General features: G+C 40.3%; 1 protein-coding gene and 1 long non-coding RNA gene across 6 annotated transcripts in view; both read left to right on the forward strand.

Annotated features, from left to right (window-relative positions):
* Positions 1-710: 710 nt before the first annotated feature.
* On the forward strand, positions 711-5,923 carry LOC102082170 (uncharacterized). The gene is made up of 4 exons (XR_003222399.1): positions 711-1,456; positions 1,630-2,443; positions 2,574-4,426; positions 4,730-5,923. It is a non-coding gene; the product is annotated as an uncharacterized LOC102082170 (long non-coding RNA).
* Positions 5,924-12,385: 6,462 nt separating this feature from the next.
* The window catches only part of slc4a4a (solute carrier family 4 member 4a), a 61,849-nt gene continuing 48,775 nt past the window's right edge, over positions 12,386-25,459 (forward strand). For 3 of the 5 annotated variants that reach the window (XM_003444476.5, XM_013270917.3, XM_005451544.4), the window contains exons 1-3: positions 12,387-12,573; positions 13,094-13,195; positions 18,775-18,848. In XM_003444476.5, the coding sequence (XP_003444524.1) occupies positions 13,155-13,195; positions 18,775-18,848 (115 nt within the window). In that variant the 5' untranslated portion in view covers positions 12,387-12,573; positions 13,094-13,154. Of the gene's footprint in view, positions 12,652-13,093; positions 13,196-18,774; positions 18,849-25,459 lie in introns of all 5 variants that reach the window. The other 2 variants (XM_013270916.3, XM_005451543.4) reach the window with 2 other exon arrangements.

Raw genomic sequence — 25,459 nt, forward strand, 5'->3', positions numbered from 1 at the left:
GATTTCTCCTTCCCTTCATTGGCTTCCTGTTAAATCCAGAATTCAAAATCCTGCTCCTCACATACAAGGTCTTAAATAATCAGGCCCCATCTTATCTTAATGACCTTGTAGTACCATATCACCCTATTAGAGCACTTCGCTCTCGCTCTGCAGGCCTACTTGTTGTTCCTAGAGTATTTAAAAGTAGAATGGGAGGCAGAGCCTTCAGTTTTCAGGCCCCTCTTCTGTGGAACCAACTTCCAGTTTGGATTTGGGAGACAGACACTATCTCTACTTTCAAGATTAGGCTTCAAACTTTCCTTTTTGCTAAAGCATATAGTTAGGGCTGGACCAGGTGACCCTGAATCCTCCCTTAGTTATGCTGCAGTAGGTGTAGCTGCCGGGGATTCCCATGATGCACTGGGTGTTTCTTCTTCAGTCACCTTTCTCACTCACTATGTGTTAATAGACCTCTCTGTACTGAATCACACTTGTTATTAACCTCTGTCTCTCTTCCACAGCATGTCTTTATCCTGTCTTCCTTCTCTCACCCCAACCGGTCGCAGCAGATGGCCCCGCCCCTCCCTGAGCCTGGTTCTGCCGGAGGTTTCTTCCTGTTAAAAGGGAGTTTTTCCTTCCCACTGTCGCCAAAGTGCTTGCTCATAGGGGGTCATATGACTGTTGGAGTTTTTCTCTGTATGTGTTATTGTAGGGTCTACCTTACAATATAAAGCACCTTGAGGTGACTGTTGTTGTGATTTGGCGCTGTACAAATAAAATTGAATTGAATTGAATTGAATGTTTGATCCCCATGGCCAACGCTCTGTTGGTGATCTAAACAGTTCATTGAGGTATCACAAATATTTGACAGCGAAAGGGTTTTTTTTTTATGTTAAAAGGCAGTTAAAACTACTATTATTTGAAATACAGGGTTTAAAAAAAAGTTTGTGTTTGTGAGGTCAGTTCAGTTTGGTGAGCAGGATTCTCCCAACGCTTTTCTGTCTGCCCTCACAGACAGCTGCACGAGAACATCTGCCCACCAGTTCTGGTGCACATCAAGGCTTTTTCACCTCTTTGCTGACAAAATGTTATAAACACTGTGCATTTACGTTAAATCCAACCAGAACAATATGTATTCATGACCTTATTATAACTCCATCAAACATCACATAGACTGTCGTGTGACGTAGTTTAAGGAAATTCCAGATGCTTACTCTCACGAAATTCTTCAATAACTCAAAGTTTTCTTATCCACCATCACCACAGACATTAATCCTGCTCTCCAGTCTTGTCATATTTGTTTATGTCTTCAGTCTGCTCCTAATCCATCTCCATTTCCTTTCCCCCTCAGCTGTGCATTTCTGCCCTCCTGCTTTATTTCAGGGGTTATTGATGTTTACAGAACCTGTTGCTTTAGTCTGCTAGGTGGCTGTTTTTTCAGACTGTGCCATCTCTGTAACTCCAACGAGAACAGAAAGTAAGTGAAGAGATTTTGTCTGAATGAAGAGATGATGCTCAGTGTGTCAGTTAGTTTCAGTGTCCTTTTTGAGATTGATAAGCTGAATTAAAACAAATTAAAAGATAAACTGAGAAGGTTTGGACCTAATCTTTAGGTAATACTCTTGTTTTTTATTCATCCATTCCCCCCAGCCAATCCAGGAGGAGCTCGGGATGCTTCCAAAACAATGAAGAGGTCTGACCCTGTGTGTATCCTGAGTCTGCTCCGGGTCTGTACTGGGTCTGGGCCTCTCCAACTCGGGTCTCACATTGCAGGTGTTCAGGAGGAGCATTACGTCTACCCTAAGCTCCTTCTGAGTTACAGAAATCCTCATCCCTGTGTGAATCATCACCTTACTGCGCTGGAGGGATTTATGCTCATGTGATCTCAGGAAATATGTTGTTAAGGGCAAAGCAAATTGGTCCTCCTTTAGGGATCAGACTAAGTGAAGGGGACACCAAGAACCTTTCCTGGATCTGCAACACTGACCTCATCCTGGAGCCAGGCCTGAAGGATGGGGCTCAGGCGCTAAGCCATGAGGCCTGACTGGGCTCAGCCCGAGTGAGTTACATGCATCCACCCTCCATCTGCAGGAGGTGGCACGCATAGGCAGATGCTTTGTCAGTTCAATCCCAGGCTTGTATGCTCTTTACTCTGAAAACATCAGTGTAAATGTTCTTAAAGTCAGTCACTTTTGTATAGCCCAAAGCGAACACAAATGCAAATAAGGAATACAATAAGACAATAACGTGTTTAACAGAATCTCACCCAGACACGCTTCAGCGTGAAAGTGAGGAAAACATGTTGAAGCACAAAATCTCAACAATTCAGCATAAAATGGTTCATGGGTGGAAAAAAAAGCAGATTAATCACAGAAATAAACCTCCATCACTTTGATTCAAGTCAAGATGGGATAATAATAATGTTGGACAAAGTCAACCCAGTGCCCTCAGAAAATAACTGAAGGTTTGTTCCTTTTATTTAAAATGACATACGTCTTCACATAAAACCTTTGTATTCTAAGAAATATTATACAATTATGATGGAAAATAAATAGCTTCTGCTTTTGTTTTCTATCATTTTGACGTCACGAAAGGATTAGACGTCAAAGGAGGTGGACTAGATTTCCTGGAAGGATTTCACATCAAAGGCAGGAGCTGGCAGAGAGTAAAAGACAACATGGATCAAAACAGCAGCATCGGATGGTTGCCTAACACCTTCAAACTACAAAGCATCCATGAACCCCAGCAAGTACCTCTCAAAGTCTTCTTTAAAGGGAAAAGCAAGTCAAATACTTAATAGGCTTTATGTTTATGAAATGTAAAGTGAACTAAAGCTGGAGGATCATGAAACAGAGACATCCACGCTCCGCTCCACGACATCCATGTTATTATGGCTTCCCGTCTCCCTCCACTTTGCTTTTTTTTTTCTCTGGATGAAACTCGTCGTCCATGAGGGAAAAACATCGAAACGCTGACATGTGTGTGGTTGTAAATGTGTAAAACAGCAGCTGTTTTGCATCATACACACAATTATGAGGGAGAAAGTCCTTCTCACACCAACTTGTGTGAGATATGCTGTATGAATGTTAGCCTTAACAATATTTTGTGTTGTGAATAAAAACACAAAACACTGTTTTGTGAACAAATTTCAGCTTCTGGAAAATGTAAGTAGCTACAGTGAAAACATCAGACTCGTATCATTGACTCACGTTCTACTAAAAACTGATGTTTGTCTTGAATATTCTTTAGAAAATTAGAAAGTCCAGAGTTAGTTCACTGAAACACAAAAGCATGCACAATTTGTGATGTCAAAAAGTAAAGCTAGAGAGGTAAAACATTTTTTTTTTTACATTAAAAGCAATAATTAAGTATAATCAGTCATAAAAACAAATCACAGAGATCTTTGATTAATTTGATTGATTAGAAATGATCAACTTTAAATGTTCATGTGAAAAAGAAGGAACATCCTCTTTACATTCTAAGGGTCCCCCCCCCAAAAAACAACCAAAAAACAAAAAGCAAACAAAAAAAACATCTGGTCCTGAGCAGATTCAATATTTGTTTAACAAAAATGAAGACAAATTGCAGAAGCAGCAGGTGAAAATCGAAGACGACCCCTGGATTCAGTCGCTTGTAGAAACTCTTTAGCAGCACAAACTTGAAACAGTTGTTCCCTGCGTGACTTTATCAGTCTTTCACATTGCTGTGGAGGAATTTGTAGTTTGCTTCAGTTTGCAGGCATCTGTTTATGCACAGCTCTCTTAGCATTTCAGTCGGTTATAGTCTGGACTTTGATTAAGGCCGTTGCAGAAACTTTCTTAATTTTTCAGCTATTCTGTTGGACATTTGCTGCTGTGCTTAAGATCATTAACTTGTTGTGTGACCCAGTTTGGGCCAAAGCTTCACTGTGAGACAGAAGGCATCACGGTTGACTCTAACGTGCTTTGTTATGCAGAGGACTTCACGGTCCACTTAATGACTGCCAGAGCTCAACTCATCACTCCCACCTCCGTGCTGACAGTGTGAGGTGTTTGACTTTCTCCAAATCTGGTGCTGTGCGTTACGGCCAAACATCTCCACTTTGGACTTGTCTGTCAACAGGACATCGTTCAGATGCAACTTTGACTAAACGTAAGCTGTGCTGCCATGTTCGGTTTCTCCCAGCAACCCTTCCAAACAAAACACACTTGTTTGGGCTTTTTGTAATTGTAATGTCATGACCTTTAAAAATTTGCACGCTAACTGAGGTCTGTAGAGTCTTTTTGCTTTTTTGCACTTGCAGAGTCTGACCTTGGGGTGAATTTCCTGGGATTTCCATTAATGGGAATACTGGGAAAGGTCTCTAATATTTTCCACTTTTGAATAACCTTCCTCACCATGTACTGGACTTCAAATTATTTAGAAATATCCTTACACCCATTAGTGATGGACAGCAACACTGCTGAAGGTCAGTTAATAAGTGTATTTGATTAGCAGCATCTGGCATTTCAATAATTTCAGAATCTGGTGGGGAGCAGATGATTTTTTTTATTGTGTCCTGCCATGAAAAGGTTTATAATGTAACAAAGATGTACTTTCTTTTCCCCTTGCTTTGGATGTTCAGACACCAAAATTCCCCATGGCAGCAGAAATCCCTGTCCTAGTTTTGATTTGGCAACACTCCAACATTTATTGATGATTGTGTCAGATTAACCTGAAAGGTTAAAGTGAATTTCAAAGTTAAATATTATTCTCTTGTTTTTGCATATAGGTAAAGAGGCTAAAGGTGACAAATACGAGCTCTGAGAACAATCACAAGTTATACAGCAACCAAGTTTAGTTTTCCAGAAAGCAGTTAAGGATTCCCAGTAAAGTGGGGGGAAAAGGGACAATACAAGCACCCTAACACATCTTCCCTACGACCATTGACAATGTTTCTGTGCCTTTGAGAAATGGTGCACACGTGTGACTCTGATTCTAAACAGCACTTTTCATGACTTGGGCATGGACAGGATGAAGGCATCTCTGCTCGGGACTCCAATGTGCTGCTCGAGGACTGACAGTGTGACCTGGAGGAGTGTGACAGGCAAAAAAGGCTTGCTTGATCTGAAGCCAAGTGGTCATCTGTTGTTGGACTTTAGTGCTAAACAACAGTTTGTTCATAAAGAAAAACACTGTATTTGAGCATAAGGGTTTGCATAAGTGCATTTTGCAGCAGGAGGTTCTAGACTGGTGGTCTGTGAGAGACCTACAGAGAGATCATGTCCCACAGCTTGTTTGGGAATGCCTCTGGAGGAGGTGGCTGGGGAGAGTGAAGTCCCACCTTCTTTGTTTAGACTTCTGCCCTAGATAAGTAACAGAAGATGGATGGATGGACTTTTTCAGGGCAAGAACATTTAAATACCTAGAATATCTTCTTGTAGCTTTGCATTACAATTTCTACTGAACTATCTGAAAGAATAGCCCACCCTACCTTGTTCAAATAACAATGTGGCAACTGATGCGCAAATCATTTTAAATAAACTTTCAGCATTTCATTGAAGCATATTAAAAAAACCTCAAATGGTCTAATCTAATAGGCTAGTAAGTGTTTTCTGCAGCTCTGTGCAGCTTCTTGGACCTTTGGATTCATTCTTTTGATTTTATGACTCATTTGATTCTGTCTAATGAAACCTGAACCAGCAGCTGAAAGTCAAATGATTCTTTATCAGACAAGGGCAAGTAAACCAACTGAATCCACTGAAGCATACATCCAATTACTAAAAAAGTTAGCAAAACTGGAGTTTAATGGAATATAATATAATGAAAATAATGGTCCAAGAAAAATACAACGGTATAGCCCAGGGCTGGACTGGGACAAAAAATCGGCCCGGGCATTTTGACTAGAGACCGGCCCACCAGATATTATAGGAAAAAACCATAAAGTCTTTGAATAAAAACAAACGCTGTTGTCACAGTGATGTATGCTGTCTTGTTGGTATATATGTATCAATCTGTTAAGAGATTTTTTAGGATTTTAGGATTTTTATTATGTTATGCTTAAAAGTACATTTCATTATCTAGATGTGTTTGCTCTGTCAGTGTTCGGCTTAAATGGGGAAGTTACACTTAAATGGGGAAGTGCAGACTCAACAGGAAGCCTGCACAGTTCTATTTTATCTCTTCCTGTACGTCTCTGAGAATGCTATGAATAAAAAGGCTGACAACTATTGCACGGTGCGAGTCTCCCTGAGTCTCACCTGTGTACACGTTAAACCTGTCTGAGCGTTTTTATTCTGACCTGAGTTGCAATACAGGAAAACTCCTGACACAATCTAATAAACTTAAACCTACACATCCTCCCTATTCTGGTATTCTAAACAGTACCCGAAAGTAGACTGCTTGGTGGAGTTAACCTCCTGAACTATCTACAACACATGGTGAAAACCTGAAATTAAGACAGAGAAGGCTAGAGGTGAGACATGATCATTACTGATTACTGATGACAGATTTAGATATATTCTCATAAACCATTCATTTACCACATCAATAAACAGCATGGCAGGGCAAAATATTTTTTCTAACATGGTAACCTTTAAAAAGTGAAAGGAGACAGAAAGACAGATGAGAAAGAAAACTTAATTGACTTTTTGATGGCATTTTACACACAGTACTGGTACAGAATCTAGAAAATGTGGGAAAATACTGGCATCATAAACAGTACTTAGCTACTTCTGAAGAAATTATGATGGGACCCTAAAAAAAATTACTATGTACAATAATGGATTTCTATACATTTTACATCAGATGAAAATGTTTGTTGTAAGATTCAGATAATTATTTGTTAAAAGCGAGACATTTTAAATGAGAATAATAAAGAAAAGTATTTCCTTGTGCCCCCCTTTCCCTGTTAATGCCCTGCCTGGCCCCCTGGCAACACTTTGCTAGACCCGCCCCTGCACAGTTACCAGCTGTCAGCTACTTAGAAAAGGATCCTTGTAACGGTCTTTTGCATGTGATGTTTGTTGCATTTGATGTTTGTTAAGCTGTATGTCTGGATTTTGTTCCTTTGCGCCCTCTGGTGGTGAACTGTGTAGGGTACAGCTTTGCTGTTTGGGTCTCCACCCAGCCACTTTTTCCTTTTGCTAGCGCACATGGTGTCTGCATGCTGCAGCTCACGGTTAGCTCCACACATGGAGAAAATATCGTTTAAAGAGTGGAAATAATTGAGAAAGAAGATGGAGGATAAGGCAAAAAGGCCATAAAGGACTATTTAGCACCTCCTGGATGTCAGCTCACGAGGTTTGTGTGTCTAAATGTTTTATTTTCTGTAATTAAGGATTTTTGATTGATTGATACTGCGTACAAGAGCGCATTTTTATGTGATGTTTTTGTTTTATTGTTTTGTCCGTGAGCAGTTCTCACGGGTTGCCAAGACCAGAATAAACCCGGTTCCATAACTACATCGTGCGTACGTCCATCCTTGAGGGTGCTACAATCCTGGTGTTATTTGTCTCTCAGAAACAGCTCATAACTTCCCTTCAACTCATCCATGTCACCTAAAAGGTAAACCTGTTTCTCCATCACCTGTTCAGCTCTGATGATTCAGTAAGGACATCTCCTGGTCTCATCTGCATGTTTCCCTCTCACCACATATCCAAACCGACATCATGACCAGCAGCTTTACAGCTGTGGCTCCAGCAAACATCAGCTGATACTAGAAATTAATATTAAATAAATTTTAACAACAGCTGATCAAGCTTAAACGTGCTGCTGTTGTTTAACGTGACATCCGCTGGTTTCCTCTTTCTGGCGCAAAGTGAGCGATAAATAAACAAGAGAGAAAAGCCGATCAGCTGATCATTGATCAGTTTCATGATTGAAGTAGAAACGGGAGAGGGAGGGGGGAGAATGAGAGAAGAAGAGGCAGCTGTGCACAGCAAACACAGAATAACTCCAGCTTTGTGTTTTTTTCATTGTAGCTGAAGTCCGGGACAAACTGTGTTGCTTTTCACCTCAGTACGAAACGCGTAATATTTTCTCTGAATACGAGACGATTCCGTTTTTTACGGGAAGGTTGGAAACTAACAACTAACCTTATAAATAAGATAAAACAAGTTCAACATCAGTAACATCACAGCACCCGCCCAGCAGTATATAAACTACGTCATGCTAGCTAGTACGCAGTACGAGTTATTGTAACTGACTGTAAAATGTCAGCATAACGAAAATAAACTCCACCTAAACTTGGTTTATATCTGACCCAGATAGACTGCAGGTCATAACTTCTTACCTGAAGTTCAGTTCACCGCCTCGGGTCTCTGCTCCTCCTGCCTTTCCGTCATCCACCTGCCAGCGTGTTGCATCTGCTGGCCTCCACCACTTGCTAATGTTACTGAATCTGTGGAAGCTCCGCAATAGCCACCACCAAACAATTGAGTTATTTTTACACATCTCTCAGCATCTGGCCAATCCACCACCTTTCAGTGTTTATACCGTTAGGGGAAAAAACGAAGAAAAAACCCCCCATCGGCCCATAAAAACGAAAAATCACCATCGGCCCACCGGGGAAATGCCCGGTATGCCCGATGGCCAGTCCAGCTATGGTATAGCCTGTTTCCTTATTTGAGTGATCAGTTTAATCCGGCCACTTTCCTTCTGTGTGTGGTGCTGGATTCAGCGAACACTTTTTAATTGAATTCACCAGAGATCACTAACCCTTCCACTGTGTTTGGCCCTGTGTTAAATTTAGTAAATAGTCTCAACCAATCTTTTCTTCAGACTCATGGTCCATGAAAACAAACAGTCTCATAAAACAATACAAAAGCCACCGTTAAGAGGCACCTGGACCAGTGTCCCCACAGTGGAGACAGATATAAGACTTTATACTTGTTGAGCCCACATTCATCTCATTCTCACAAGTATTGATGGATGGATGGATGGATGATGGATGGATGGAGATAATAAGGCACTAAACGACTGACTCCAGCCTGCTCTGATCCACACAGGCCACTTCAATAATAACCTCATGGCATTAGAAGCTAAATGCAGTTTCCATAAACTCGCTTTCCTACAGTTTGTCCATAAGTGTGTCATAAACAGTGGTGTTCACTCTGCTCTGAATAGCGAAGTCTTCATTGTGTACATGCAAAATTTGAATTAAATTTGTGGATGTTTGCTTGGTCATCCATCATAAATCTTTTCCTATAAATATTTTTATCGCATAGCCAGTAAAACAAATGGGAAACAAAGGAGCTACTGGCATAAGCTAACACACAGGCTTTGTTATCTGGAGCCTTAATACACCTCATTTGATATTAGTGTTATGCAGAACACACTGATAACAAGTAAATAAGATGCTTTAATGCTTTTGGCTTAATGCTACAATCTTATCTGTTGATCTGCTGATTGTCTGAATGAAGCGTTTTATTCCGAAGTGTTTGTAAAAACAATTTCCACGTAAGATAAATTTACCAAAACTTACTGTATTGGTGTTAAAATCTGGATAGCATGAAGGTTTAAGCTGATAACAGTTTGATATAAACATGAGTTTATTAAGGCACAATTGTTTGAGTCGCTGCTTAATTCTGAGGAAATATTTTCAAAAAACAAACCAAAAAAGTTATAAATATGTTGAATTGTGAGTAAATGATTATTACCTGTGGAAGTTTATGTTCTCAGAATCTGCTGCCATTTATGGATAATGGAAATGAAATAGAGAAAATGCATTTTAAAAGCGTTTCTAATACCTGGAGACTCATTTGTATAGAAATGATCTGGCGGAGGCAGAAACATTCAACACTTATATTAAAATCCCTGTTCAGTATGGAAGTTTTTTTATGCCACTAAAAACATTTTTTGGTATTAAAAAAACGTATATTTGGGCTAACATCAAAATTTTGACTTAATAATTTGAGATTTTGAGTTATGTATTTTGACATTTTTACTTAGAGGGATACAAAGCTAAATGTTCAAGGATGCACTGAATCTACACTTAATGTCTTCCATCGCTCAACAATTTCAACTTGGCTTTGCCTGGATTTGTTTTTACACCGGCAAAAACTGGCAAAGGTGACTGATGATAATTGTTTCTCTATTTCCAAATTAAATATTCACCTCTTCCTGGAAAGTCAGGTCTGTGTGGAATGTTAATAAAACTCCTTTTACCCCATGGCTGGCCACCAGATTCTCCATAAATAGTCGGTGTCTGGAAACATTAACCAGTTTGTTCTGCCTTTTTTTCTTAAATGTGCACAATTAAAACTTGATACTGGTGGATTTCCTGCTTTCAGTAGTTTCATTGTCTCTGGAAACCATTTTGGTTATCAATGATTCTTTAGTCCGAAAGAATCTGTCCAAAATTTGGGAGGGATGAAAGCTAAATGTTTAAGGATGCACTGAATCTACACTTAATGTCTACCTTACCTGCTTCAAACCAGCTGTCATCTAATGGACAGGAGACCGTTTTATCTGCTGGGACCAGGTGGTTGGCAGCACATCTTTTGGATACTGTGGGTTTGCAGGGTGGCCCACCTAGGATTCGGTCTGTGCTGCCACATCCTACAGATGCTCCTTTGGGATTTGGCAAAGATGGGTCAAGACTCGACCCTCAAGCTATTCCTGAGCAGGCTGACCTGCTGGGGTACATTGCTGATGTAGGACAGTGACAGTTTTATTAACTTTAGCCATTGTCTCACTTTAATATTGCAAGTATTTGGTGTATTTAACTGTCAAGTGGGTTCCAAACCAAGAAAAGACCTTAGTGAACGGTTTTCTGAAACAAAGCAGATGATAAGATAAGAGTTTTGATTTAGAATGTGAGACTTTAGGATCCTAAAAAAGGAAAGAAAACTTTAACAGTGGCTTAAACCAAGACATCACAAACGACTATTATTTTTATAATAGGGTAAGCTATAGTTAATAATTTCATAGTGTGAGGAAGACTCAGGTAAAAAGGAGCCTTCAACAAAAAGAATGAAAACCCTTTTTTCAGCCATGCCATGAGAAACTTACTTTCCATTTATTGCAGCTGGTGATGATAATGCTGATATTACAGCCAAGTAGGAAGGTCGACTGAGCCAATCTTGCAATATTTCTTCCAACAGATGGCGCTCTCTAGCTGCTGAACTAAGTCAGCAGTTTCAGCAGGTTTCCTCTTTAGAAGCTGTAGTAATGCTGGACATTACCCGCATCTAATGGAAGCCAGGGCCGTGGAGAGATATTTGAAGGGGCGGGGGCTCAAGGCTAAAGTGATTTAATTATCCACAATTACCAGCTCTTGCACCTAATCCATAATAAAGTAATGATAGAAAAATGTTATAAAACATTGCGATTGTGTTTATAATTGTTTTTATACTTGAGTAATAACTAAAAAAAATCTATACACATAAAACAGGCACAGACACATGCACATACAGTGACATTACATAGTATATAGTGTATATACTATGGCCACAAGTTTGCATGATTTTGCTGATCCAGAATCCTTCCCATATGATTTATTCCTAGTGCTATAATAATAAAGTAATATGAACAAATAAATAAAGTAAAAAATATAAAAGAATGTATTTATGAGGATTCAATTTGTTTGACTATCCACTCTGTGCAGGCAGAAAGCTTATTAAATGTTTAAACTGTAGAGATACAATCAGTGCTGTTGCACACACAGCACCCTCATGTGTTTCAATTCGTCAGCTGCCACAAGACAACTTACCAACGTGTACATAATAAGCTAATACTCCTGTGTGCTTTAGACTACAGTGTACGCTGTACACCCTACTTACTGGTTTCTGTTGCATCAGTCTGCATCTCCCATTTAATTTCTCCTACAGCTCTGCATCGCCCAGATGGCAAAAAATGGATGTGGTCTTTGCAAGTTCGTTCCCGGCTCATAACCAGTTTGCTATGCCATCAAGGACGAGCACTGGTGTATGGTCATCATGTGACTGATGCAAGCCGGATCCTTTATTTAGCAAAACTGTGATTAATAGTTAAACGTTATTGTTGAGGGGCACAGGCAGGACTCCACACACACACAGACATTTAAAAAAAAAAAATCTCAAGAAAAGGGCACTTGGGGCATCCATCAGGAAAGGCGCAGGTGCTCAAGCCCCCTCTGCTAACCCCCTCTGCACGTGCCTGATGAAAGCATCCACTGATTGTTATGTGAGCCAAAAGTATATCCAATAGTAATAAGTTAAACGTGATTCCAGAAAGTACAGGTGAACAGATTTTGAAATGTTTACTAATTTCTGAGTATCTAATTGAATTATTTAAATCCAACATCGCTCTTTTTGTGCGTGATTTTAGTTCGGACAGACTTTACTGCGAATATCCGCGTGCGTTCAAACATCGTGCCCGCGCGGTTAAACCGTGCAATGGTTCAGCTGGAACAAAAAAAAAGCTAGGAGAAAAACGGGACGGTGCAGCGGAGGGGCAGTTTGACCTCCCACCGGAGGAGTGGCGTTGAAGGAAGGATGGTCCGGGAGATAGAGGCTGCACGCTGAGCGCAGCTGCGGTCACAATGCCACATTCAAACTTACTCTAAGAAGTGGAAGTAGTACCTCTTATCTGCATGCCAGCGAAGGAGGGACGATAAGAACCAAAGACACAAAGCCAAAGATCAATACCACAGAGGTAAGTCCGCAACTCCAGCTTCACTTTGGACAGTTGAACGAGTTCCTGCCTCGTGTACATGCGTAAAAAGACGCCTTGGTAAGAAATCACCTTTTTTCTTTTCATTTTTCTGCAGGTGTCTTCAAGAGCCTGTAGACTTTATCTTGCGTTTCGTCACTTTGAATGCTCAACTTGGTAAATTACAAATACTCAAGAATGGGTTGCGCGTAAAATGCGCAGCTGTTGCTTTGGTCAGGCCGTTTACTCGTTCAAGTTGATTTGATGGTGTTTTCTGGGAGTCAAAGGATCTGCACACAAGTACAAAGTTAATGAAGTCCGCTTGCTTGATCTTTCAGTGTGAATGGCAGCATCATATGCTGCATTTTTCCTGCGTTGTGATTTTAAGTGTAACCTTTGATAAACTTTTACAGCATCACCACCAGCAGCAGATGGAGCACATTGCTGTGATTCCTGTGTGTAAGACCTGCCTGTGAAAGACTCCGGAGCAGGGAAATCACCTCTCTCTGTGTTACTCTGTCAGGTCAAACATCAGCAGCCGCTCGCTCCTCTGATCCGCTCTACTCAGCACATTCAGTAAGGAGATGTATCGCACGCGACCTGCAGAGATGAGTGGCAACAAGAAGTAAGTGATTCCATCAGACGCTTTTTCATAGCAGAGCTAAAATATCTGTGTACAAAGAGCTGCTCGTGCTTATGATGAATTATGATGTTTTGATTTAAAAAGTAAAAGCATAAAAAATAATGCGTTCAGTTTATTCTTTGAGCTTCTGCGTTTCAGACTCATTTAAAAAAGGAAATCCTTGAATTTGAGCGTAGCTCCTGTAATAAATTCCACATGTCCAGGCAGGAAAGTTGGCCATTAACAAACCCCCAGCCATGTAAGGTCAGTTTAGGTTTGACCATGTTAAAGAGCAAGCCTTGACACTTGAACGGTCATGTAATTGTTTTACATGGATTCTATCACTTTACATATAATTGATTGGAAGGTGAAGATACTTTAAAAACACCACCATCACATCTAATATTGGATATTCTGATATATTATTGCATTTTTAAAAACACTTGGAATCTTTTTTTTTTTAAATAATCTTAGAAGTCCACATCTTGCTGCAGCTTTATGATTGCATTTTTCAAGGCTGCAGTTAGAAACCCGATAAAAAACACGAGGAAGTGCCCCTGTAGTCCCCACTAACTCATGTAATCACCGTCCAACCCTACACAGGCAATTAAAAGCAAAGCTTATTACACTTAATCAATCTGATCAAAAACGAATGAGGAAAAAGTGTCTGAATGATGATTGGAAGCATAATCGTAAACACCTGTGTTTATTTAGACCCAACAGTCTGATCTTCAGCTGTGATAGCTGCCAAGAAACTATTGAACGAAAGCTGCAGATATCCTTTCACTGTGCACAGAACCCCTCCTTTTGAGTTTCAGAGTAATATGAGCTTCTCCTCTGCCCTAGTTGTTGCTAGTTGTTGCAGGGAGATTTGCCTTTACAGAATTCAAGATACTCGAGACGTGACCTGGATGCATTTTTTTCATATCTCACGTGATGACCGCAGCAGATGCTGTATGCCACAACACAATGTGGATGCCTTCAGGTTGTTTGATGTTTCCATGGTTTGGAGACACAGACAGAGAGTGCACGCTACATGCAGGTTGCAGTGAGGACAGAGAGGCTGATAAGTTATCTGTGAAGGGACAGATTGCACTAATGTAAGTGCAAAGTAACAGCCCTCTAGGTTCTGATTGCTTGTACAGCTTTTCATAGGGGTTGTTTCAAGGTTTAGTTACTGATCTTTAATACATGCAGAGTGTCAATTATTGATTAATGAAACTTACATACGTGTTAGTATGATTTGCATTTTTAGCTGCATTCATTCTGTTCTAACTGGAGAGATACAATAGCATGATTTTAACAGAGCTTCCATTAAAAGCAAAGGTAATGGAAAGCTTTCTATGTTACAAGCAGGTTCAAGGTCAAGTCCTGAACTTTCTTTGTGTGAAAGCAGCGATCTTCTGTTGAAGTTTTGCCCAATAAAAGTTATGTAAGGGTGCACGTAATGTATTGTCTTCTGCATTCTTTTGGTAAGAATCATTTATTTTTTTACATTTTGGTCTCACAAGACACCACACATTCTTTTTACACATGATTTCTTACTATAATTTTGAACCTACCACTTTTGTTTTAAATGAATGAACTATGAAGGCTTTAAAAGTGATTTAATCCCTCTGAACGAGTTCAGCTGTGTTTGTGTTTTTTAATTTATACTTAAAAAGAGTTACAGCCAACTGAGTCTTCAGTGGAAGCTAGCCTCGTCCACAGTGAGCTGACTTACACGTGCACGAGTATTCAGAGACGAGACTTTGCTGTCTTTAGTCCTACAGCCCGACCTTTGTTTTTAGCACAAATGAAATACTGAAAGATAAAGTAAATGTTGGGATGATAGCTGAAGGAGATGAATGTCTGATTATAACAGAAAAAATATAGCCTGATCTCAGAAATCTATGAGTTATGTTTTACTAGCGGAGATATACCCAACAATTGTAACTTTTTAAATACAATAATACCCGTGTTTCTAAATAGCAAAGCATATGAAGGAAGATATAAAGAATGTACTTTCATGAACTCATGAGATCATATTATATGAGACTGATCTTTAAGCCAACTTAGAAAGGTGAAATAAGTTCAGACCCATCCTATCAGTCGGCATTTGGATTTGTTATTTTTCATTATGCAGTTTAAATCTAGTAACAGAGACTGGCAGATTATGCTTAACCCAATACTAAGAGTTGAGGCTCAAAGGTTTTGGTTTCATGTCATATTTTAGACTTGTTTATGTTGTAGAGTTAGAATAGAAGCAGATAAAAAAAAAAAAAAATCAAGGAAGAGTTTTTGGATTATAACACGAGGTCGTTTCTCATTGTTGCCCTCTTCTTCTCTTACCTTAAATTTAGTGCAGGCATGTGTGCGCAGTCAGCCGAGGCCGAGTGGAGTTTGGCCTGTTATGTCCTTGGTTGTTCCATAGGTGGCAATGAAGGAAGTGGGAACGACAGCATTAGCAGGAAAACCAGTGAAGTGCAGAGATAACAAAACCACAGTTTTAGCTGTGACTGAAACTTAGTGTTATTTTAAAGCTCTTAAGAAGTTGACTCAGGGCACATCAAAACTGAAGCTTGTTTTTTAATCAGTAAATCACAAACCAGGCTGCATGGGCATGGCAAAATACACCAGTTAAGAAGCAGTTTACTTTAAATTAAAGAAATATAAGAAGTTAAATTATCCTGTGCGTGTAGTTCGTACAGTCAGTGGTCTGAGTGAGTGGCAGAAACCAAAGGAGCAACCAAAATCTAAAGCAGTGTCTCAGGGAAGAGAGCATCACAGGACCTGAACTCTGATGGCTGCTGTAAGGCACAGGTGCACTGGGCCCAGGTGGGCTGGTGTGGCTGATTGAGAACAAGCCACACCTTCTTTGCAATTCCTGCAGAAAGGAGCTAACGCACAGAGAGATGGAAAGGATAGCAGGATGACGAGGGTCATGACTCAGGCTTTACCTGAATGTTAGGTAATATCATTAAGTCCTGGATGAGAGAGACTCTAACGCTGATAATTTGGTGGATTGTTGCAAACACACACTTCCTGCTCTGTCTTTATAGCTTTGCCCAACACGACTTAGAAAGAGTAAACATGCTATTTTACATGCATGATAATTACACAGCTTAATGCATTAATGAGTCCCTTCACATTCAGGACAGCAGATAAAAAAACTGTTCTGTAGCTGACCTTTAACCTCTGAGCCCTCTCATCCCCAAACTGTCAAACCCTCTGTGACCTAAAATCATTAAAATAGTGAAGAAGTGTTTATATCTCCTCACTACATGCAATAACCAAATATAAATACCTTAATTTATTGCTGCTGTTGGGGTTTCAATATCCATGATCAGTTTCTCTGCTGATTATTTTTTACGATTAACTGTTTTGTCAAACGTCAAAACACAGAAAAAAGTGCTTTCATTGATCCAATAGATCAATACGAGATGTGCAGAGGACCTTTTTGATCTACAACATCGTATGACATTTTAAACTTTCAATCTGAGATTACGCCCCACTATGTTAACTTTGGGGCTTAAAAAAATGAATTTTATTAATGTTTTCTCATCTTTTAGTGTGTTTGTGTTCTTTTTGTTAGAAACTGAGTAAAATAGCTTTCTAATAAAACACCTCACAATCTTCTCATATGTCACTCTGACCTTTTGACAGTGGAACATATTAATGTTGCTTTGATGTGAACAAAAAAGGCAGCAAATCCTATTTGAGATTTCAGAGATTTTTGTTTTTGCCTTATAATTAATTAATTAGTGGGAGAAATGGATGGATGAGCAAACCACTAATTGTTGTTAAATTAATTCAATAATTAATTGCTTTGTATTTAACAGTTAAGAGGCTTTTAACTTCAGCAGACAGGTTAATAAAAATGGGACTGTTTTGGAAAACGTCAAATATTCTGTGACTGCATTAAGGTAAAATCTTTAAGAGATTTCATATGGTGTAAATGTGTGTTTATGCATTATTGGTACATAAGTGAGGAGTAATAAACGAGCCTCGCATAGTTTATAATAAAAAGATCACATGTTCAGGATGCACAGAGAAAAAGAAATCAGTAAAAGCAACTTGGCGTTAACTGAGAAAATATTTCAAAGAGCTAAACATAGCCACGCATGGGCCAACAGGTGGTACACCTCAGTAAGAGCAGATGTGTTATTTTAACTTTAAGCTTTTAAGGGCTTAAAAAGATTCTGAATCTTTGTGAGCTGATGATGAAGAAGGCGTGTCGAAGAAAAGAGTCAGTTTTATAATCTGTTTCCATTCTGTTTATCATATAAACTAAATGCAGGGAACAAAGACTTGGATAATGTCAATGAAAAATCCCAGCAGAGGATTAGAAACCAGCTTGTCCTACGTGACTGTTCAGTGTTTACTTTTATTTGTGTAGCACCAAATCAGCAATCACAACAGGGTGCTGCATATAGACTGTACAATATTAGAGAGAACACGCCAACAGTTGGATGGTCCCCTCTGAGCAGCACAGACAGCGGCAAAGAAAAACTCTATTTTAACAGGAAGTGGCCTCCAAAGGAAGCAGGCTCAGGGTGGGGCAGCCAGAAATGTAATATTACAGTGGAGTAGTGAAGAAAGCAAACAATATCAAAGTTTTTACCAGTATGAATAACATACTTCATACATGTGTGGAAAAAACACAGATTTGAAGTTAAAGATGCCAAAGTTTTTATTTCTGTCATCACTCGCTTTGCATACCTGGGTGTACGTATGTAAAGGCCACCATGAAATCTAGAAGGCAAAAACCCGTCCAGGCAACTCAGGCAGTAGATGAGACATTTGAATCCTTTTTTAATGTCAGTGTTTGTTAGGAAACAGTTCGGCCCGTTGGAGGTTCGTGAACGTTACGTTTGTGCGGTTCTTGGAGAGTGGCGGAGGCGCCGGCATGCCAGCCTCTTACGGGCTTGTGTGAGTGTGTTGTCACTTAAGTAAAGCTGGTGTAATCCTGTAAGGGAGGATGAGTAGACAGACATGTGATGGCCCACTTGTTTCTTGGGTGGAGGGTGATGGAGGGGGGGGCTGGCAGGCATTACCAAACAGATGGAGAGGCTTTGTAATGTGCGTGGGGGCGTGTAACTGATTAGATACAACATTTACTGACGCTCCATTTGATGGTTTTTCACCTTGATCGACACCTTGATTCTGTGTCTAATCAAAGTAAAGCGAAGCCAAAATCACATCCAGATTTTACTGGGTTTAAGTCTCGGTCAGTCGGACGGTTTTTTGCGCATGTCCAGCGCGGTCACTCTGGACATCATACTCAATTAGAGAACTTCCTGTCCTCACCCTCACCCCCCTCTTCTAGATTAAATCCGTTACACCACACTTACCGACTGCACACTTTGTCCTCCGGAAGGACGACGCACGTTCTCAAACTTAGGATAGTTTGCTTGCTGAAAATTACATCTCAAGGCGCTGTAACTCTGGAGTCTTTGATGGGTGGAGATGAGCGCCACCAGCAGCACCAGACTGAACCCCAGTCCGAACTTACTGCAAGTGAACGAGCCGAAGCGCTATGGCTCCACGCTGTCGCTGGAGGAAAAGTGTGAACAGTCTTTCTTCCTTTTTTACTACTACAGGATGGAGGATGAGGCGGTGCTGGACCGCGGGGCATCCTTACTCAAGCACCTTTGTGATGAAGAGGAAGTAGAAGGTAAGTTTACCTGTTTACCTGTTGCTCTTTAGTTCTTCTGTGTAGCTGCCTACAAAAAGACTTTTTTTAATAGACCAAAATTAAAAAATTAAAGCTCTTTCCCAGTTTTTAAAACTTCCTCAGGCTTTGAAGTCTCTTTAAAAAAAAAAAAATAATTTTTTGCCTAAAAACAATAGTTAACCAAGAAAACAGAATTATAGATATATTTTCTTTTTAAAACTTAATTTGCTTAAAAGTTATTTTAAGAAGTGTTTTTTAGCCAAACCACAGGGGGGTTGTTTAGCCTTTTCAAAACTGCCAGTTTCTACTTCCTGCATGTACGACCTGATGCTCACCTGTTCAGCGAGCTGGCAGGAGAAAGATGTGGACCACAGAGCATGTGACGCTGTGTTTACCTCACTAATCCTGACCTACAGGACAGCGGACAGGAACAGGAAAACCTTTCAGCATTGCCGTCTTTAACATGCGCCAGTTAACAGCTTTAAAACTTCAGAATGAGCTGCGTTCTGCTCTCCGCGCTCATTGTAGGATTACAGGCAGCCAAGGCCTTTTGTTTTTTAAATTTTAGATTGTGTTTGTAGCAGACGAACTGTAAAAATATTTATCCATTAAAGCTGATTTTAAATTTGAAATGGAGTAAATTTTAAATACTTTAAATCCAGGACTCTCAAACTGTGACATGCGATCCACCGCAGACTCTTGCTAATGTTTTGAGTTGCCCAGGGGTGCTAATGAGACATTGGGGTATATTTAAGTAATTTGAGTTCATGCCATGCTGTGAGCTAGCTGCACAAAGTAAGACCAATACTTCCAACACTGACAAATACACCCGGAGTCAAAGAATGTAAGAGCCACCTAACTCGTGGTTAAAAAACTACAAACCTGTTCAATAATAAAAGCTGTCAGCATAATAATAATAATCACTTGAGTTTTATGTATATTATCAATGCATGCAGCAGATTTTTCACATGAAGCTGGAATTGGGACCAATGTTATTAAAGTGAAGTGAAATTAGGAGTGAAAAAAAATAGTGAAAGAAAAATGAAAACCAGCTTCAGCAGTGATGAAATGAATGTGAGGGACGACCTGTCATGGCATCGAAATACATCGAGTCATCGTCCGAACATTTATGGACCTGACTGCGTGAAAAGTCATTTTTGAGATCCAAAAGGTCAGTTTCTAAATATCCCACTTATTGTACTCTTTAAGCACAGAAGCTCCGCCCACCTGGTATTCAAACCCTCTGTTTGTGAGTGGCATCCAATGAGAAGAAACCTGGCTCGGCAGGGTGAGGAGCTCAAACAGCCGAGACCCAGAATAAACAACAGAATAAAATTAAAGCTGAAAATGTGAATAATAGTTCTACTTAAAGATGCGTATTTGTTACTGTGAAACAGTCAGAGCTGGAGTTTGCACGTCAGTCTCGGATCTGTCTGTGCGTCCTTGTCTGATGGCTAAGTTTTGTCCCCCCCCCCTCAGGGGAGCAAAAGTAGACGACATACAGCCGGACACGTCTCACACTGTACGCTGTGATTCTGTAACGCAGCTTTGGTCCAGTTATCACATTCTCTTTATTGGACAGCAGTTAGTCTGATTTGTCACTCCTGCTGCTGAGTCAGCAAAAAGAAATCTGTATTCTTTGTGATAAAGAAGCTCAACAATCAACAACATGTTTAAAGACTGGAGTATTAGTATGCTGTCAGTGCTGTGTGGTGTGCTGCCACTGCCCCCCCACTGGTCTGGCTATGTCCCAGCAGTGCTGTTACTGGGGAAACTGGCTGTAGTCTTGCCTCTCCTCAGAAATCTGGTGAGCTAAACAAACCTTCTGGAAACCACAAGATTTCATTCACTTTGTGCTCATGGGCAACCCCAAAAGAAGTTCTTCTTCCACCCCCCCCAAAAAAAGAACAGGAAGTTGTTTCACAAAGCCGCTCTGGCTCCCTGCAAATCTTCCCTTCCAGCTCCTTGACTTGACTATTTTTTTTATTCCTTCGCCTTCATCGCTGTCCTCTCATTCAGCCGCCTCCTTTCTTGTTCTTGTTCGGCCTGTGCAAGTGTCTCGTTTTTATTGCTCGTCTCTCAGCTGTAATGGCTCTGTGTTCTTTAATAGCCGTCTGTCTCTTTTAGCTACTGTTCAGCCATCTGTGTGTCAGCTTTTCTGTCATGTTGAGTCACAGCAACAGGAAAATCTCCACATTAGCCTCCAAATCCACCATTGATCCAATTGTTTAATTACGTAATTGTCATTTATTGACACTTTGAAGTTGCTCATCAAACACAGGTGTTTGCAGTTAGCTGATTACCCCTTTATCCCTGTGTGTGTGTAGCATGGTTTAATTTCCTGTTAGTTCTATTCTGCCTTGTACCTATTGCACCTGATTTATCCAGGTAGGTTGTGTTTCCACTACATTTTAATTTGACACTCAAGATGGAAGCTCACCTAAATTTAAAGCTTGTTTACGACTTCCTGCTACATCACCTGTGTTATGTTTAACTGAGGTGCCTTGCTCTGCTATACAGCTACCAGCATGCCAGCAGTCATCATCCCTGCACCTCTGGGCAGTTATTTCATTTAAACAATTTTCAATGGTCACCGGCCCAAAATACATGCACTGATTAAAAAGTGACTTAAAACGTTTGGTGACTTTGACTCCATCGCAGGTCTTCCCCCACTGCAGGTCTTATCCTGCTGCGTTAGGTTGGAGACGGAAACTCGAGCAGCTCAGCGAGTTCCTGTTCAGATGCTGGCATCTCCTTTCCTTTCTTTTGTACATCTTCCATAAGAGAAACATGCATAAAAACATAAATAAATAACTGATAAATAATTAAAAATGGATTTGAACTATTGTTAGCTCTGTCTCAAATTTGCACCCTGTCTAGTGTGTACCCCACCTCTCACCCTGTGGTACTTGTGGGAGGCTCCAGCCCCTGATACTGATAAGGATAAGAAGAGAACTGATGGATGGATCTGAGCCGTAAGGAGGCAGGGGAATGGCTGGTTTTGTGCACAAAGGATGCAAAAGATGGAAAAAAAATCTCCAGAAGAATGAAAAGAAGTAACAGCTGTTTTTGCCCATCTGAAACTGGGGAACAGATCAGTGATGATCTGCTGTTACAGTAAATTAAACGTTAGTGTAACCAAGGCTGCTGGAAGATTTCCCATGATGCACTGAACATTTCTTCTCCACTCCCTCTTTTCACTCCTGATGCATTTATGTGCCACTACTGCAGGCATGCCATTAACCTTTGTCTTCACTCTCCTGTAGTTTGTGTTGGTCCCTGTCTCTCTGTGTCCTCTTGTCTCAGTTCTCTTTCCTCCATGCAGTCATACTGGATGGCTCTCCCTCCTTTAACATGGTTCTCTTAAAAGTCTACTAATTTTAAGGATGGTCTTCCTCCCCACTGTTGCTGAGTGCTGTTCAAACAATATAAACAAGATACAAAGAGGATTCAACAAAACCTCCAGTTTAATAATTACTTTAGATTAGCAGTAATTAATCTAACAACTAATTAAATACATAAAACAAGAATCCAAGGAAGTAAAAACTATATTTAAAGTAATTGACACCAGTCATCCCTCCTCCTTATAGCAGCCTTGCCATTTGCCAATCTGGACTTCCTGTATTTAATAGTTCTGCTTTTAAAGACCCGCCTTTGATGATTTCAGGGCCTCAACAACTAATGGACCCCAAGCACAACGCACAAAACCTCAAACTTGTTGTGTATTGTTGGCGTGTGGGCTTACTGCCTTTTTAATTGGGTGGCTGCAAGTGCAGCTAATCACAGTGGTGGTGATTCAGTGTCACACTGATGTTTGTGATGCTTTAATGTTGCAGAAAATTCTGTGAAGTAGTTTAGTAAAACCTGGCACTAAACTCTGACCAGGATCAGTTTAAGGCAAAACATTAGCGTGTCACGAGAGTTTACGCTTAGCTGAAGGCTTGTTTCTTAGAGTGCATGAATTCTGTTTGGATTTTTCCCCTCCTTAGCACAGGATCCCTGAATTGTAGATTGCTCCTGTGTTTGCATGTTATCATGTAAACATGGGAGTTGTGCCATCTTTGCTGAACCAAAAGCACAGAGGGCAGGAGGTCGGCGCGGGTGATGGTGGCTCGGTCTCCAGTTTTGTCTTCCTCTGTCTCCGTTTTCATTTATCTGTCATGCTTTTTATTCACCACCTCCCACCTGTTTATCCTCATTCCACTCTCTGTCATTCAGGTCATCAGTCTATACCCTGAACCGCTACGCTACACTGATTTCAGATATGCGGTCTGATTAAGCCTGCACATGAAGTTTTTGAGATATACAGCAGTGATGTTTTTAAATATTAATATATCAACACACTGTCTGGAATTTTAACCAGCCATCCATTCTCTTCCAGTTATCCTTGTCAGGGTCACGGGGGTGCTGAGGCCTATCCCAGCTGCCTTAGGGCGGGAGCCAGGTTCACCCTTGACAGGTTGCCAGTGTGCTGCAGGGCTAACACATAGAGACAGACAACCATTCACACTCACATTCACACTTATGGGTAATTTAGTTACCAATTAACCTGTCCCCACTAACTGCATGTTTTTGGACTGTGGGAGGAAGCCAGAGTTTAGTTCTGAGAACAAAACAGAAGACCAGAGATGTGTTAAAGCATATTTCTGTCATTTTAGATGAAAATAAAAAAATTAGTTTTAAACAAACCACATTCAGCCAACCCGACGGGCCGAGGAACCTAAAAGTGATGGACGTAAAAGTTGGGGGGCAGCTGTAGATCTGTTCCTGGCTCAGTGTAATATTTGCTCTTCACTCTGTTTGGAAATCTGAAAAATGTAAAAAATGATCACAGACAGAGGAGCACAACGCCCGACCACCTAAAATATTCCCCTTGGTTTACAGAAGCCTTCACAGTTGTTGACCTTCTCTGTCCCTGCATTAGCTCGGTATGGTGAACTGTTGCTGTCACTGAATTTAGATGAATCCCTAAAAATAAAACACAAGGCGTTGTGGTACGAGTGAATAATGAACACTGTTGTGCTTCTAAGAGGTCATTGTTTGTTGTGCTGAGGGGTTCAGCCACTTCCTGGTTGGGTCATGTGCAGTGCTTGGCTCAGCTTTGCCCGACCTGCTCCAAAGACATTTGACACCGATCGCACAGAGCTTTTTGTTCCTGGAGCCTGTTTGATGTTTGCTCTGTGATGTTGCTTTTTTGAGGTTTTTCTTACTTAAGTCTGGTGAAAATAGTAGATTATATAAAACAGATTATATTAGCTTCAGTTAAACGTTTGCAGGTATGAGAGAAAATGATGAGAATTATTATTCTAATTTTTACTCATTTATAGTAAAAAAAATATACAAAGAATAAACATCTGAAGTGAAGATGTTTCAGAAGTTTTGGTAAACTGGAGTTCATGATTATTTGCTAAGTATTAGTGGCATTAAACACCAACTAATCTGTGGAAACTACAAGAAATGAAACATGCAGAAGGAACTCCATTATTATTTTATTAGCATATCACTAAAGTAGCAGACTTCAGGGGCACTTCCAATGTTTGATGCTATAAAAGAAAGTATGTCAGGATCAGATTCAAAATTAATAAACTAATTTTATGACCATATAACTGATAATGTAACACTCAGGTATGTGTGGCTTCAATTCTCACATACCTGGAATTCCATGTCCGCATTAGAAATAAGTTAAAGTTCAGTAACTTATGTAAAAGTTTCTCGCCTTACATGCTGCACACCGTGTGAACCCTGCTGGCATGAACTTCACATCCACGCAAATAACATGTTATTAGCAAACAGTATGGTCTGCTTGTCAGCCTGTACACAAGGGATGTAGCCATGCAGTCACTGCAGAGTCTGACTTTTGTATCCAAGTATTTGTTTTGATGGCATACTGCCGCCACTATTACGCTGCTCTGCTGCCATCGCTCTGCTCTGCTCTGGTCCATGTGAGAAAGCTCGAACTGAAGTGAGAAGTGGTCAAGATCAGATCGAGTCCCGCACAGGTTAATGTCTCCAGCAGCTAAGCTCAACGAATATTAACAGTCGAGATATGCTATAACCCAACTGTAACCGTAAATAAGTGGACGTGGATACATGGATGGACGGATGGATGACAAAATAAACAAAGTGAGCTTTGCTGCTACCGTGCACGGTCAACTCCAGTCCTTCTTCTTCATCGTTTTTATTGTAGTGATTAAAAACCAGGTTTGGGAAAATGCTAGAATGCTAAAAATGCTATGGTGTGTTCAGAAAACACAGAAAAATATATAAGAAGTTCATCAGAGATGAAGAATTATGGTTAATAAGTTTTCGATCAGTGATGTTTGATATAGTTTAAAATTGTATTATCTGAAGGTCAGAGGCACATCTGCTCCACTGTTAGGCCATGTGTCCTGAACTTCAGCACTTTTGGGTGCCAATATTTGCTTTATTTATCTCAACATTGCATAAAAATTGCATGAACTTCAAAATCCGACCTTTAAATCTTTTCATTCTGAAGGGTTACGGCTTTTCTTGCACACGCATCTCTATAAAGATATTTGAAAGAAAAATGGGAATTGTTTGTATTCTAAGATCTACTCTGCACGTCTGAGAAATATGCCCCTGACATATCA

The sequence above is a fragment of the Oreochromis niloticus genome, linkage group LG12, assembly GCF_001858045.2.
Source record: "Oreochromis niloticus isolate F11D_XX linkage group LG12, O_niloticus_UMD_NMBU, whole genome shotgun sequence".
Taxonomy (NCBI): Eukaryota; Metazoa; Chordata; class Actinopteri; order Cichliformes; family Cichlidae; genus Oreochromis; species Oreochromis niloticus.